This window comes from Nymphalis io, chromosome 24 (genome assembly GCF_905147045.1).
Source record: "Nymphalis io chromosome 24, ilAglIoxx1.1, whole genome shotgun sequence".
Classification (NCBI taxonomy): domain Eukaryota; kingdom Metazoa; phylum Arthropoda; class Insecta; order Lepidoptera; family Nymphalidae; genus Nymphalis; species Nymphalis io.
In genome coordinates, this window is record NC_065911.1 from 3,775,898 (window position 1) to 3,792,347 (window position 16,450).

General features: G+C 31.9%; 1 protein-coding gene across 8 annotated transcripts in view; it reads left to right on the forward strand.

Annotated features, from left to right (window-relative positions):
• Window positions 1-432: 432 nt before the first annotated feature.
• Window positions 433-16,450, forward strand: part of LOC126777815 (ankyrin-2-like) — a 64,306-nt gene continuing 48,288 nt past the window's right edge. For all 8 annotated transcript variants that reach the window (XM_050500979.1, XM_050500976.1, XM_050500978.1 and 5 more), the window contains exon 1: window positions 433-906. In XM_050500979.1, the coding sequence (XP_050356936.1) occupies window positions 877-906 (30 nt within the window). In that variant the 5' untranslated portion in view covers window positions 433-876. The remainder of the gene's footprint in view (window positions 907-16,450) is intronic.

The window sequence follows — 16,450 nt, forward strand, 5'->3', positions numbered from 1 at the left end:
TTACTTTTATATTTTGTATCGCATTCAATATATTTTGATTCGCTGTTAAAGTCCAATTGTATTTTTAGAATTGTTCCATACAAATGATAATTGTTTGTCGCTTTGCGAATGTAGCTACCGCTTTGTCCCACCGACACCGTGTCTGATGTTTTCTCTGAGCTCTGCATTATCGATTGTATTTGTGAATAAAACCAACGTACCCTAAGCTCCAGTACCTAGCAAATTAACCCCGGAACCCATAACAATATATGCCGCAGAGGGACGCGGGGAGACCAAGTTATACTTGCTGAAATAATAACATACACGCAAACCACGCACACCAAAGAGAAATCCCGCGCAGGCGCACTATCTCACCCCACCCATCTCACTTGTCGGCCAAAGCCGGCAAAATTCTTTTACACCCCCGAGGTGACGTTCCAAACGCAACAACTAGTTCGAAATACTTCGAATTTTAAATAAAATAAATAATAAAAATGTCCCTAATATTCTGTGTCTGTGTATCGCTTCAGCTTTAATTGTTGCTTAGTGTTTTTCTACAAGTAGATTTAGTATTTGGTAATGTGTAAAAAGGACTCGAAATCCGAAAGGAAAATGGCGGAACATTCGCGTTCGATCAAAATTTAAATTCGATTTATGAAATAACTTTTTTAAGAAAAAAGGTCTTTTTACTTGTGAGGACTAAAACCCGGTACGGTTCACTCGTGTCAGTTCGCCAGTGCAAGGACACGGCAAAATCGATAATTCGTCCGCGATGTCGACTCGGCTTTAGTTTATTTGAGTCCGGAGACCGATCGGGTTGGTTTTAGGCTGGTAAAGCTTGTAGGCTGCTGTTCATGTCAGCGAAGAAAGAAAAGGATTAGACTAGCGTCCGACGACATGACTACGGAAACGGCGACGCCGACCCAGGTATGTTAAAGAACCTAGAATATTTGTCGCAACGGCAGCGCTTGTGTCAAGGACAGGCGCCTCCAAATTTAGATCCGACTTATATAATATTAAATTATTTTTCTAAGCTATTTTTATAAAAGAATATAAATATAAAATATATTTAATATATATATTTATTATTAGTATATTAATTTATTTTAATCGATAATTATGGATTTTTTTTTGTGCAATCTTTGTTATCAACACATTAATTATGATTATATATTTTTTTTCATTGATTTTAAAATAATCGAAATAATCCTAAGAATGCTTTTTATAAAAACAACAGTTTATTTAGTATTATAAAAATTTCAGTAAAACTATTTTTGTAATAATTTTTAATCTGTATTTTTACAATTTATTAGATAAGCTAAATAAACATTTTCTCTACGGTGCTATGCAAGGTATCAGTAATTAAGTTAATTTGGAACTAGGATTGAATCTGTCGGCGCTCCGGGAGCCAGATTTGATTATGGCGAATAACTGTTGATATTTTCATTTATAAGAAAATATTTTATGCTATAAAAGATATTTACATATATCTGCATTAGGATCATTGTTCTTTTAATGTATTTTTAATTGGCAGGTATAAGGCATACGTATAAATAGTTTATGTTAGTGGATCTCCTTTGTTCATGTCCTGCCGCTGGGCTCTTCCTTTTGAGAAAAGCTTGGAGTTTATTCCACCACGCTGGTCTATGCGGGTTTGATGTTGCAGATCTTCATCCAAAATTTGCAGGTTTCCTTACGATGTTTTCAACGCCGTCAATCTTTGTATCTAATATCAAAAAAATCGTTAAAATAAGCTTATTTGACGCTTTAAATGTTACAACTACAGTCGATGAGACTAGTTTCTGCATGCAGCTTTAGGCGTTTGTTAGGGGGGGGGGGGAGTAGGGCAGTTAGGTAATAAAAAGCATATGATTTGCCTTGGGGCTTAAGCTTGCTCATACCAGATTTCATCAAGCACCATTAGTTGATTCAGTGGCTTAGCCGTGAAAGCGTAACAGACAAACAGTTACTTTTGCATTTATAGTATTACTATAGGTTATAGCCCCATGTTAAGAAAATTATATAATAATACGTAAATATTTACTATATAATAATTCAACTATCTTCTCTTCCCGACTTCATATGAGTAAAACAGACATTCAAAATTTTCAAGTTTCCAACTTCAGTGGTCATACTATATCACCACGCCTCCATAAAGTTGAAATTTTCAAAAATGTTGTTTCAACGAATGCTTACCATTTAGACGCGGTATCTAATTACAACTAATTTAAAAGCCTATACAATTTAACGAAGGTGTATCCCGTAGTTCCATTTCAAATGTCCTTGACTTTGTTATTTTCTATAGGGCTTCCACAATCCCTTGAAGAATCCCCTAGACTATGACATCACAGTGTTAGGGACACTTCACTGGTTACCTATTGTGAATAAACTTTTTTTTAATTCTTATTCTTGGAAAATTAATGTGTCATATATATTTCGTTGTAACGTAACGTAATATATGTATATGGTGACGTTAAAGTCATTGCAAAAAACAAAAAACACGACAAAAAATGACGTATCTACATACTCTTCGGATTACAAAGGACGTAAGTGTAATATTGGCGAGAATTCCTTTAATTATTTTTTATGTATTTTATTTATTTAATACTTACTATACTCAGTGTACGCTTTATAGATCCCGTCTTACGATATTTGTAATAAAAGTCATTTAAAGTAAGGTAAGTAAGTAAAGTAAACATTTAATTGGTCTAAGATTATAAATACGCTAATGGTCTTATAAATACAAAACAATAATAATTAAAATAAAATACGTTGTAATGTTTAAAATTATTCCAATTTTTCGCCCTTTGTAATTCAAGGTAGTATATACTCGTATGAAGAGGTGGCTGGGATACAATTATTTCTTTCATTCTTATTCATTTTATTATGTGTAAAAGGAACCCGTATACCTTTCATGCTAGCCCAAGTAGTTTAACTTGCATGTTGATATGTCAGTCAGACTGTTATTTTTGTATATATGTAGATTATTTCTGACATAGACATAAGAACAGCTTAGGGTTATCATCCAACATAAGCAGTTTAACAGTAACAGTAACAGCCTGTTTATGTCCCGCTGCTGGGCTACGGCCTCCTCTCCCTATTGAGGAGAAGGTTTGGAGCTTATTCCACCGCGCTGTTCCAATGCGGGTTGGTAGAATACACATGTGGCAGAATTTCAATGAAATTAGATACATGCAGGTTTCCTCACGATGTTTTCCTTCACCGTCAGGCACGAGATGAATTATAAACACAAATTAAGCACATGAAAATTCAGTGGTGCTTTTCCGGGTTTGAACCCACAATCATCGGTTAAGATTCAAGCCGTCAAAACCAAGGGGCCATCTCGGTTACCTCAAGCAAGCAGTTTACCTCAGGAAAAAATTCACAATTTTTTTTTTTTTTATAGAATAGGAAGGCGGACGAGCATATGGGCCACCTGATGGTAAGTGGTCACCAACGCTCTTAGACATTAGCATTGTAAGAAATGTCAACCATCGCTTACATATCCAATGCGCCACCAACCTTGGGAACTAAGATTTTATGTCCCTTGTGCCTGTAATTACACTGGCTCACTCACCCTTCAAACCGGAACACAACAATATCAAGTATTGCTGTTTTGCGGTAGAATATCTGATGAGTGGGTGGTACCTACCCAGACGAGCTTGCACAAAGCCCTACCACCAGTATAAACTGATAATGAGACGATTTATAAAAACAAAATTAAGCATACTTTGTGGTAATTGCGCGGGTTTGAACTCACGATGTTCGGTTTTGACTGACGTTCACTTCTCTTATTTTAATAATAATTACTATTACTGACACATACAATACTAATGTATTACAATCGGCCCCGGAATTTGAGATCCAAGGCCCCAAGGCACTTTGACATTTGAAGATCAATTTCGATGTGGTTAGAGTGAAATTATATTAGTTTAGGGTGGGTAGGTCCAATGTCACAGTAATTACAGGCACAAGGGACATAAAATCTTAGTTTATTCCCAAGGTGCATTGGATATGTAAGCGATGGTTGACATTTCTTATAATGCCAATGTCTAAGGGCGTTGGTGACCACTTACCATCAGGTGGTCCATATGCTCGTCCGCCTTCCTATTCTATAAAAAAAAAACGTCTGGAGCCCTTAGGCTTGTAATCCGGGGCTGATTATAATTTAATATAAATATTGTGTTACTTTTAAGATTATTCAATTGAAATCGTAATCCCACTATGGTTTCATATAAGTAGATGAGGTTTGTGACAAGGTTTTATTCAGGCATCAGTAAATGTTCTATTTGAAAGGACCAATCGGATTATTGAAATTAAAAACTTTATTGTAATAATTATTGAAATTAAAACTTTATTTATTTTATTTAAGAAACTTTGTAATTGTACACTCACAAGAAAAAAAAACATGTTAAAAGAAAAACAAAAGCTTAAGAATAGTCATGCTATATAATCACAATTATGGACTGTAAAATGATAGCATGCAAGGGGCAGTTTATTCTAACAATTATTGAAATTAAAACTTTATTTTAACAAATAAACTATTAATTCCTTTAAAGGGATTCTTTTCGGTAAAAGTAATTTATCTACACGATTAAATTATTTATAAACAATGACAATAAGTTTGATTTTGGGGGATTGACTTTTATAAGAATTACTCCAATTACGATTTAAAATATATATATATTTATTGAGTGCGAGAACAATTAATATGAGAGTGAATTCGAAGATTGTCAAAACACAACTGGTAGAGGAAGATATGTAGAAAAAATAGAAGTATAAGTTAAAATTACCTTCCGATCAGATATTGCAACTTTAACTTAAGCTTTAACTTAGTATTGTGTTAAAAACTAATAATTCATTTGGGACCATGACAACTCACTCGAAACACATTATGAAAAGCAATAATTTAATTTAATTATAACTGACTAATTAGAACATTTATGTATAGGCGTGGTGTACTGTTTGTGTCACGGTCATCTTTAATATTTGTTTAACATGAAACGGACAAAAGCAATTAGGCCATCTTGGTTAACTATAACTAGAATATTGGGTTTCAATCGGACGCCATAATAGAATAACGGGATCCAAAACAATTTGTTTTATTATATTTCGTTTTTTATTAATCGTTTGATTTTTTATTTCTACTCAATTAAAAAAACTCAGACAAAATACGCTTAATACAACGATAATAAGACAAAAAGCGCTAAAGTTTCGAGGAAATGACCTCTTGATAGTATATTTACCAGATTTACATACATAATACGCAAATACAAATTTAAATATAGAATCATTTCATATATTCTATTTATTAATGGTCGGTGTGTGTGTTTTTTTCTTCCATTCATCTTTATTTTCACACACACATCTCCAGTTACTGTATCTTGCATAAGTCATACTTCACAAAATCCATCCATTTTTTTAAATTGTCTGTCTTCTTCATACCTAAAGCTTCCCACCTTAGAGTATGACATTCATCATTCCCCGTTTCTTGACTCTACCTTGAAATGAAAGTAAATATTAGAGAACATTAGTAATATTACACTTCAAAAGGAGAGACCCTTTTATATCCAGGACGCAATGAGAAAAGGAGATTCAAATACAATGACACTAGTTTTAGCTTTTATATATCTGCAAATTTTTTTATAGGTTTTTACTAAGGATATATTCCAAGAATAGGAATAAAAACTTCATGCAATAAATGAATCCTTTTAATATTAAATATGATATTCTCTTTTCCGAGGATTGAAAGGAAATTTGATCTATTTGATCTTTAAACTAGGTTACCCGTATTACTAGATAGCAATTGTCAGAGGCGAGGCGCCTTAGATATAGTTATTGGATTTTAACCACCATTTTAAAATCGCTGTGCACATCTTGGCATATTTAGTAGGTCAGTAATTTAAGCACACATTTAAAAATTCGGATCCTTTCGGATGATAAAGTCTACACCTACATTCTCGCATTTATATTCAATTTCTTAGGAAGATAGACCCTTCAGATTTCAATTTAGATTTTCTTTATATATATTCTTCATTTATTTTTAAGCTATGTGCAGTAATTTTTATAATATAAAAAATAGGATTTAATTCTGCAACACAGAAAAAAGAAGAAGCGAGTTTTGTCGAGCAGTGGCAAACCCCATACCGTTAATAATACCGTAGCTTAGTACCTCAGGTAGAACAAACAAATGTTCGAGTTAATTGCTCAGTGAATTATTATACTCATATCCTTCAACGAAAATACACTCAAACGGAATAGAATCAGGTTAAACGATTTGTGGACTTACGCGTATTTGCTTTTGACTATTTACAAAACCCAGTTATCTGGCTATCGTCTTCTATAACACCCAATGCTATGAACGAATATTACAAAAACGTATATTAATCGCAAATAATGATTTAAGAGTGCACCTAAAACATGCAAAATTTCAGAGTTAACCCGCGGGATCTCATTAATATATATGGATATGCTTTTTTTATCGACAACGACCGATAGTATTGCATTTAATATTTTTTCGTTTTGTACATACATATTTTAAAAATTAATCTGAAGAATATGGTGTTTTTTTTTTAAATGAGTTACGATAGTAAATACAAAGCACTGTCAATTTTTTACCTACTCTTCGTATCGGGTCAACAGAAAATGATTTTTTTTTCTGGCTGTAAATGATTTAAGAAACAAATACAAAATCATTTGTTCTGTGTATAATTGTGTTCGAAGTATGGGTGACATGTAACAGGGTGTGGTTTTTTGCGAAGAGAAAATTTAGCTTTTTATCGTTAAAAAAATGAAACGAGACTATTACAAAAAATCCCTAGTTACAAACCTAGATTATTTGTAAATATAATTAACTATACTGTTTTCTCGCACGAGTATATATCAGAAAAATATAAAGATTAGAGGACATTTCGTGATTTTTTTCTTTTTTTTCAAGAAATTATTTTACTTTTATATTTTTGATCTGACATAACCCTTGGAAATATAATGTAGTTTACACACACTTTTTTATTTTTAATGTTGAACTGGATTTACCCATATAAAATAAAATAAAACTTAAGCAATTTTGCTTAATATCCTTAATAAGCCATAAAATATAGTAGAAGGTAATTAAAAAGCCGTAAATAATAATAATAACTTTATCCAGCTCGTAAACCTGATATCAAAACTCCAGTCGCTCAATCAGCGCGGCCCATTTATTATTCGCAATCGATAATTCCAAAAGCATCGGTAAATATTTAATGTCTATCATAATAGAGGCAACTCTCTAAATAACTAATTAGAAACAACCAGCTATAAAACAGCGCTTAATTAATATATTATGGCAAATTGCTAGTGCTGTATAAAGCGATAATTAACTAATAGCTGTATGTTAAAGCAGAATTCTTTAACAACACACATCATATAGCATTCGTTAAATGTTAAAGATCGACTAAAGTTTAATTAAAAAACTCGTAAGATTTGTGAAATTGTTCATTGGTAGGGCTTTGTGCAAGCTCGCCTGGATAGGTACCACCCACTCATCAGATATTTTACCGCAAAACAGCAGTTCTTGGTATTGTTGTGTTCCGGTTTGAAGGGTGAGTGAGCCAGTGTAATTACAGACACAAGGGAGATAACATCTAAGTTCCCAAGGTTGGTGACGGATTGGCGATGTAAACGATGGTTAACATTTCTTACAATGCCAATGTCTAAGGGCGATTGGTGACCACTTACCATCAGGTGGCCCATATGCTCGTCCACCTTCCTATTCTATAAAATAAAAAAATAAAAAACCTTCTCCTCAAAAGGGAGAGGAGGCCGTAGCCCAGCAGCGGGACATAAACAGGCTGTTACTGTTACTGTTAAACTGCTTATGTTGGATGATATTTCTACTCCTTTGTGTAAGACGCGTAAACTATTATAAATATCGTTGCTATATATTATTAAAATATTAAGAAAAATATATTTACATAGTTTTCTTTAATTATAAATTATTTTAATAAAAATCAATATCGACGTTTTACTTCTGTCAAGAATCCTGCGAAGTAACGTCGTGTCTGTTCTTACAGTATCAATTAAAATAAGGACCATTTAATTTTCATGAGCTTATTTCGTATTTATAATTCATTTCGTGTTCGTTAGTTTCGGGGTGAAGGAAAAGTGAACGTTGTGAGGAAACCCACATAAAAGTCTGCTAAATTTGTACCTACAAATTGCACTGGAGCAGAGTTCAACGAAGAGAAAGCCTTATCCTCGCAGCGCTGTTACACGTACACACACAAAGGCGACCTATCATAGGGTGACGGATTACAAAGATGGCGGACATTATTCCCGTCACATTTCATTTAAATTAAAATATTATAATCGTGTTCCTTGGTATAGTAATAACATGATTAAATTTGTAATTGGATTTGAGTTCATATAAATATAATGAAGCAACTATTATCCTTCTATGATTCATCTTTAATATGCATTGATAGTTTTTTTAGTGGTTGTAAGAGAAAGCTGCTTAGTGGACAGTCATTGTATAAAGCGCATTATTAATATAACGTTTTAGTTCCTATAATTCGCGCTACATATGATGACCATTCACCTTAGGGGAGCCTATTTGTTTTTCTTTAATGTATGTACATTAAAACAATAATTTAAAATTTCCGTTATTACTACCTTAAAGCTTACTTGTAACCCCAAGAAAAAATATATTCAAACATTATTATACAAAGACTTTATCGTCTATGTATAATAAGTTTATTCATATTATATTTTTTTATTTATCTTTAATCAGATAAGTACGCGAGAATGTGATTATGGCAACAGTTGATTTAACATGCTAGACACACACAAAAGAGAATCAATATTCAATACGTAGCCTTGTAACTTATGTTAGTAGGGTTAGCAAAAAAATATTTAGGTAATGGTATTATCTTATTTAGAATAAGGTGGCGCATAACTTAGTCTAGTCATTTAAGACACATACAGCTTACTACAACAGGTCAGACAGTTTTTCGGTGGCAGGTCTTCGTGAAAATCTGGGCACTGCCCTTTTATATTTAATATATAAATATTATACCGCCAAGCAGCAATACTTAGTATTGTTGTATTCCAGCGTAAAAAAACCGGTTTTACTCAAACGTGATATAGAAAACAATACGAATTCGAACTTAAAATATTACTGATGTGACAAAAGCACTTTTACTTCAAGATTTTTTTGATACAATATTTCTTTACCCACAAAAAATTGTAATGAAAATGCATATTTTGTTGCAGACGGTACTTCAGCGGTCATGACGTTCTGATCGACCCACTTTATCGAGGAAATAATAATGCCATTTTCCTAACAGCTCGAGCTACTCATTGTTCCGAGTTATATCCTAAACACATACAATGTTTTGTTATTTATAGTTTCAAGTTACGAACCTTTGAATTGTATGCAATTTATTTGTAGAAATCCTCATAAATATGCAAACTTTTTTTCGAAATTTTGACTTTTTTCTAAATAAAAACTTTTTTTATTTTACAATATTATTATAGCAGAGATGACAGCGAACCGAATAATGATTTATACTATAACCAAAGATCGCCTGTCTAAATAGATTTTTTATAAAAATGCATTTTATCATTCACCATAATATTTCCAGAAATATAACTTTATATAACCTGTACGTATGTTTGCGTAGCATAATACAACCAAAGGTATACGATATATGAGAATAATTACTTAACAAAATAAAATAATATGCCTGTACGAGATTTAATTGAAGAGAACTTATGAATACATTTTCATACTTCCAACTTCATAATTTGTTCGCCAATTACCTCAAAATCGCTTCTCATGTTTGCTACATTCAACGTTCAATTACTGTTAACAAAATATTTTGGTTTGAAATATTCATTGGAGTTCTTTACTATTATTTTATTACAAGTATCATTGAAAAATGTAGACTTAATTAAACGGATAATTGAACTCAAAGAATCCAATGGTTACAACATGACTGGGTCCTAAAATTGCGTGTTTAAACCTAGGCTTTAGTGAAGTTTCCTGTGCCAAATCTATGTTTAAGCATCCTGTGATCGAAGTTTTTTTTTAAATATATCTTAAAGTCCGAAATCGTTTCATTGTAGCAATAGACTTATTACACAAAACTATGTATGCATATATTATACATATACAGTCAGAGCACCTCCCCTCAAACTGTAAACGCGTTCACAAGCAGGAAACTCTTAATATTGTGAAGGTTCTCAAACTTTGAAGGGTTTTTTAAAAGCCTGTCCGATTTCACTTTCGTTTGCTTCACTTATATGTCAGAATAAGTTGAAAATTGTATTATTTCGTATTAGGCTTTAACTGCGAATTCTTTCATGTTATTTATTTCCGTACAACAGCTTAGTTGCCCTAGTGACTTTAGAATTAGGCTTAATATCGTAAGGTTCTGTGTTCAAATCCTGGATCAGACCAATAAAAATTTGAGGGGAAATTTTACTCACTCATCAGATATTCTACCGCAAAAAAACGGTACTTAGTATAATTGTGTTCCGGTTTAAAGGAAGAATGAGCCAGTGTAATTACAGGCACAAGGGACATAACATCTTAGTTCCCAAGGATAGTGGCATATTGGCGATGTAAGCGATGGTTACCAATTCTTCCAATACCGATAAATATAATGTATATGGGCGTTAATGCTAACTTGATAATAATCTAATAACTTAGTAAATAAGGAAAATCACAGTGGTAGAAATTCAGGATAGAAGTACGGAATTTGACAGTACCGACAGTCTGTGCTTTCTGAGGCACGGAATATCAGTATCGTGCCTCAGAAAGCACGTTAAGCTGTTGCTACAGCGCCTGTATTCTTTGGTCGGATTGTCGGATGTCAGATTATAAATCAACTGGATTACGAGAGTGTGGGAATAAAAATAGCTCTTGAATTTGTGTTCATACTTTTGTAATACAATACATCCTGTGCTTTTAGCTAATTTCTGATGAGAAAGACAGTGCAGAAATCGGTTAGGAGGTCGTCATTATCTATTAGTAGCAACAAAACTAAGTTAACTCAATTTTCAATTTTGTATTATTAACATGACTATCTGTATCATTAACGCCATTGGTTTAGAAGCAAATATTTTCTATTACTAAGTTAGCTTTTACTCGAGGCCTTAAAGAGGCTTAGCTCTCCACTATTCTTCCAGTATAAAAAAATCCAGTTTATAAACAATCTCAATTCAAAAAATCCTCTCATACCTTTGCTGAATAAAGAAAGAAAATATAAGAATAAGAATATTTTATGTAATAATCTTTAGAAAAAAAAAGATTTGCGTACGTTATACATTTTATTATTTTTAACAATAAACGTTATGTTCAATTGAATACCAATTATTCAATAGTTCCTTTTTTAATTTATAAACAATTGAACGGAAATATTATATGATCGTTAATAACATGACTGTTTTTATAACATCCACTTTGATGATGATCACTATTGATATTCTGTCTGCGAGTTTGGCTGGCTTATTTCATTTTTCACCGGTCAATACCCCTACACCGCAAACACTAAAATTCATTCATAGAAGAATCATTCTGTCTATACAAATGTGGGCGCAACAAAAGCTGTCTGGCTCGTAGACGCTCTCGTTTTGAGTATCTTTTGGATAACAGCTATCAGCGAGCGGTTTTAAAGTACTCGTTATTTCAGAGGGATTTCAAATGTATGATAATAAAAACATAATTCGTAAAGTAACTGAATTTTGTATGGTTCTATAAGGTTAGTGGGGTAGAAATAATCCTTTTAAGATACATCTCATATAATTGTGTATATTGGTAAATATAGTTCTTATTATAATTATATAAAAAAATTGATTTACTTTATTTTTACTTTTTACTAAGACATAAATATAAAAAAAAACATGGCTTAACATTAAAATACTTAAATATGGTAATTCATTCTAAGTAATCACATCACCGTTATAATACTAATACACAGTTTAATAATTAATTTGACAAAATAATAATAAATTAAAATAGAAAGTTAAATATTGAATCAAGAATATAGTAAGAAAATAATAATTATTCATATTTATTCTCTGACTACTGTAAGAGAGAAATGTTTTTTTACTAACTTCTTCGTGAAATGATAGAAAGTAGGATGTAAGAAATCCAAGATTTGCAGAAGAAATATCAACAAATATCCTATTATTATTAAAGTCATACATAGTCCACCAATAGGCGAATTCACGTAGTATTCGCCCTTTGCTCCATAAACGATTATAATCATTACAGAAAATTAAAAAAAATCTATATGAATTTGCACGTTTCAAACATCTTTTTCTCATTTTATTAACATGTTTTTTTATTGATAGCAATAAAACACGCTCGATAAAAATATAAAATCGGTTCAAAAACAGAAGAAAAACAGGCATTGAACTGTTTCGTCTTTGCCTATTTAAGTAGGTACATACATATAATATTTTATCAACGGCACCCACGTAACATGATTTGGACAAATATAAAAATCTTTAGATTATACCAATATTTATGCCATTATTTATTATTTTCTAAAGTCAACAAGTAACTTATTTTGCTATTATTTTTAAAATGAATATGTATCACATTTCAAATAAAATAAAATTTACATAAACAGTAAAAGAAGACATATATTATTTTGAAAAAAATATATTAAGTATCAAATGTAATAATTTTTAAGGAACCCTAGCTATAAAAGGCTAAAATATCGATGAAGTCACAGGGGCAGCCACCCCCGAAATCACCCCAATGTTTGTTATCGTCATTCGTCTATCTGTCATTGGGGGGAGACAAAGCATGATTCGGCTAATTTATATCACGTAATAACAAGATCAATAATGTATAATAAAGTTTTATAATTTAAACTACAATATAATCAATCTTATATATAAATAAATAAAAAGTAAAACTTTTTTAAAAACTTTTTATTTAAATGCGCTAAAAAGAATAAAATAAACTTTTCCTTTAAACTTTTTACTATCAACTTATATACGTCATTAGAAAATTTATATGATATAAACGCGGTACAAGATATCCGCTTCAAAATTGAGTAGCAAGATTCCACCCAAACAATCATTGCAAGTTATATAAAAGTTTGAAAAATGGATATTGGTATATTTGCTTGTGATTACTAGACTGCGACGCCGTCTGATCCATCGCCATCTATAATACTAATAAATAAGGAGACCTTTTCTGTAGTGCCAAAGTGAAAAAACGACTAAACTAATATAAATAAATATATTAAAAGAACGCGTTATGGAGAAGATTTTAGTAAAGCCTGTGAATGTACTGCTGAGCTAAGGCCTTCTCTCTAATCCATCACGCTGCAATGCGGGTTGGTGGATACACATGTGGCAGAATTTCAGTAAAATTAGACACATGCAGGTTTTCTCACAATATTTTCTTACACCGCCGAGTACGAGATGAATTATAAACACAGATTAAGCAGATGAATATTTAGTAGAGCTTGCCTGGGTTTCAACCCGCGATCACATTAAGCCATCTCGGCTCTTGGTATCTTTAGAGGTAATCCCGCAAATTATATTTGAGTCATATTTGAAACGATTGAGTTTAAATTGCGGACGCATGACGCTATATATATGTTATGTAATTTTGTAATGTAATTGTAATAAAATACTATTTTTTAATATATAAAATAGGAAAGCGCACGTGCAAATGGACCACCTGAATGTAAATGGTCACCATCTCTCATAGACAAGCTGTAAGAAGTAGGAACCAATCCTTACATTGTCAGTCTTACCAATTTTCACAAGTCTAATCGATTTGAAATTGCTGTCGCCCGACGCGACGACGCTTATTTTAAAATATTACTTATTTATTTTGGTGACGACGCTTATTTCAATTTTTAGTAAAAGTATAAGTAATCGAATACAAATATGTAGTTTTACAAAACTGTTTCTATTGGAAATAGTAATGCTCTATTTATCTTTACATAACTTGTGCATTGCAATCACTACCCCAACAGACAGACTATATTTATGTATACGAGGGTGACTAACCCTTAAGAGGGGTTGAAATAATTGCTCGTGGTGTACCCTACGTCTTGTATGCATGCATGAACTTAAAACGTAGTATATGCCTAAATAAATGTTTATTTGAAATATACATACGACATAAGATTATAATTTCGAAATTATAATCTTATTATAATATTAATATAGTATTATTATTTATTTATTTATTAATATAATATTATTATTTATTTCTTACTAAAGAACAAACTCGAAATACACCCCTGAAAATAGTCGTGAAGTTTCAGATTTTGATATGCGACATTGACCGTTATAATTATAACATTTCAAGAATACACGTACAAAATCGTATGTCACCATAAGTCGGTTGTTAGCATTTGACAATCAATGAAGCGAGTTCTGAAATAGCTGAATGGATAATTTTGATCCTTATTAATATAAATAAATGTATAATCTGATGATATTCATGATCCTTAAGTTTGGGAAACTACAAGTACTAATATTTGTCTAATCGAGGACATAACATCGTAGCTCCCAAGATTAGTGGGTAATCGTGGGTGGGAATATTACAGTAGCAATATCTACCATTTCTTTACCACTACGCTAAAACAATATGCACACAAATATAAACTAAGAATTAATCTTATCTATTCCAATGACTGAATATTGTTATTTCGATGAAATTATTTGCATTTTTATTTATTGTAAGTAAATACATTTCTAACCATCACTGGAAAAATTCATTTCGAAATGCTATAGAATCATTGCACTTTCATTATACTTAATGAAATTTTAATATTCGTCCAATTGGACGTCTGTCTGCATAAAATAAAATAAAAAAAAAAATGTATTCAGAATTATTTCCATATATGTACATAAACGCAAACATTTACTTATAATCGATGTAAACTTAATACAGTTTTGTCTCTTTCTATCAGCACAAATTGACTTTAGAAAAAAGAAGACACAACATGGTTTGGCAGTGAACCTTTATTTAATATTGAGTATATTTAATATAACTGTATCTATATTTTTAAACCATTTAATTTTTTTTTAATTTTTAATTTTTAAAATCATAATTACGCGATCATTTTATGAATGTTATGTACACTTATAATTGATATACATAACAGAGATTATTTTTAGGTGTGTGTGTGTCATTGTGTAATATGTATATTCATAGTGTATTTATTAAATAGACAATGTAACATACTCGATTCTAGAAATAGATATATAAAATCGATATTACTGCTTCAAAAAAATATATCATTCACGTTCTACTTGTTACCCTAGCGTTAAATTAATAATGTTATTTTAAATGTGGTGTGGAAAAATTATTTTATTGACTCTAACAGCCCTTTAAATGAGGGTGCTTATAAAAGTTTTATCATGACAGCGTGAAAAATCGATACGTATTTATTATGTTGGGTTTCACGCCGAAGGTTGTGGGTTCGATTCCCCAGGACAGACATTTGTGTGCATGAACATGTCTGTTTGTGCTGAGTCTAGCTGTAATATCTATATAAGTATGTATTTACAAAAGAAAAGTAGTATATGTAATATATTAGGTGTCTGGTTTCCATAGCACAAGCTCTGCTTAGTTTGGGGTCAGATGGCCTTGTGAAAAAAAAAAAATATATATATAGAATTGCTTCGTCCAGTGGCTATGTTACAAGGATGCTGATGCCGTGGCGCTTGGTTAAAACTATGAGTAAATAAAAGAAAATTGAAACTTTTAGTAGTAACCCGGAGTCCAGATGTTAGTCGAGTTTATATTTCGGTGCTACGGAAAACACGTATAACCCGTTTGGGTAGGTACCACCAAATCATCACATATTCTACCGTCAAACGGCAGTACTTGGTGTTGTTGTAAGCCAGTGTAACTAATTTTAACAGTGTAACATTGTACAGGTACAATGGACATAACCAAGGTTGGCGGCGCATTGGCGATATAAGGAATGGTGAATATTTCTCACGGCGCAAATGTCTATATCTATGGGCGATGGAGACCACTTACCACCAGATGGCCCATTTTACCATCTACCTATTTTAAATTTAAAATGAAGTTACTCCTGCATCAGAACTCTTTCCGATTTGTCGAATTTGTTTTACTTATGAGAATTACGGAATAGAGAGTGTACTTGTATTTACGCACTTATAGCCTGCGCAATTGGTAAGTCTCGCACGAGAAGGGTCGAAAATACAAAGGGCCGAAGGGTTATGTTGCTAGAATGGGTCAGGAGGGTATTATCAATATTTACATAGATATAGCGCGTTGAAGCAGCGAAAATGAACTGTCTTAATGTTAAATTTATACTCTAACAACAGAATTTTGAGAACCATATCACGTCCATATCAGTAATTTAATTTATTATTAATGGCGATAATTTGTCATTGTTATCTTCAACGTCATTTTTATGTATTAATCATATACTGAACAATATAGCTTAATGTTATATATAGCCTCAGACAATAAATG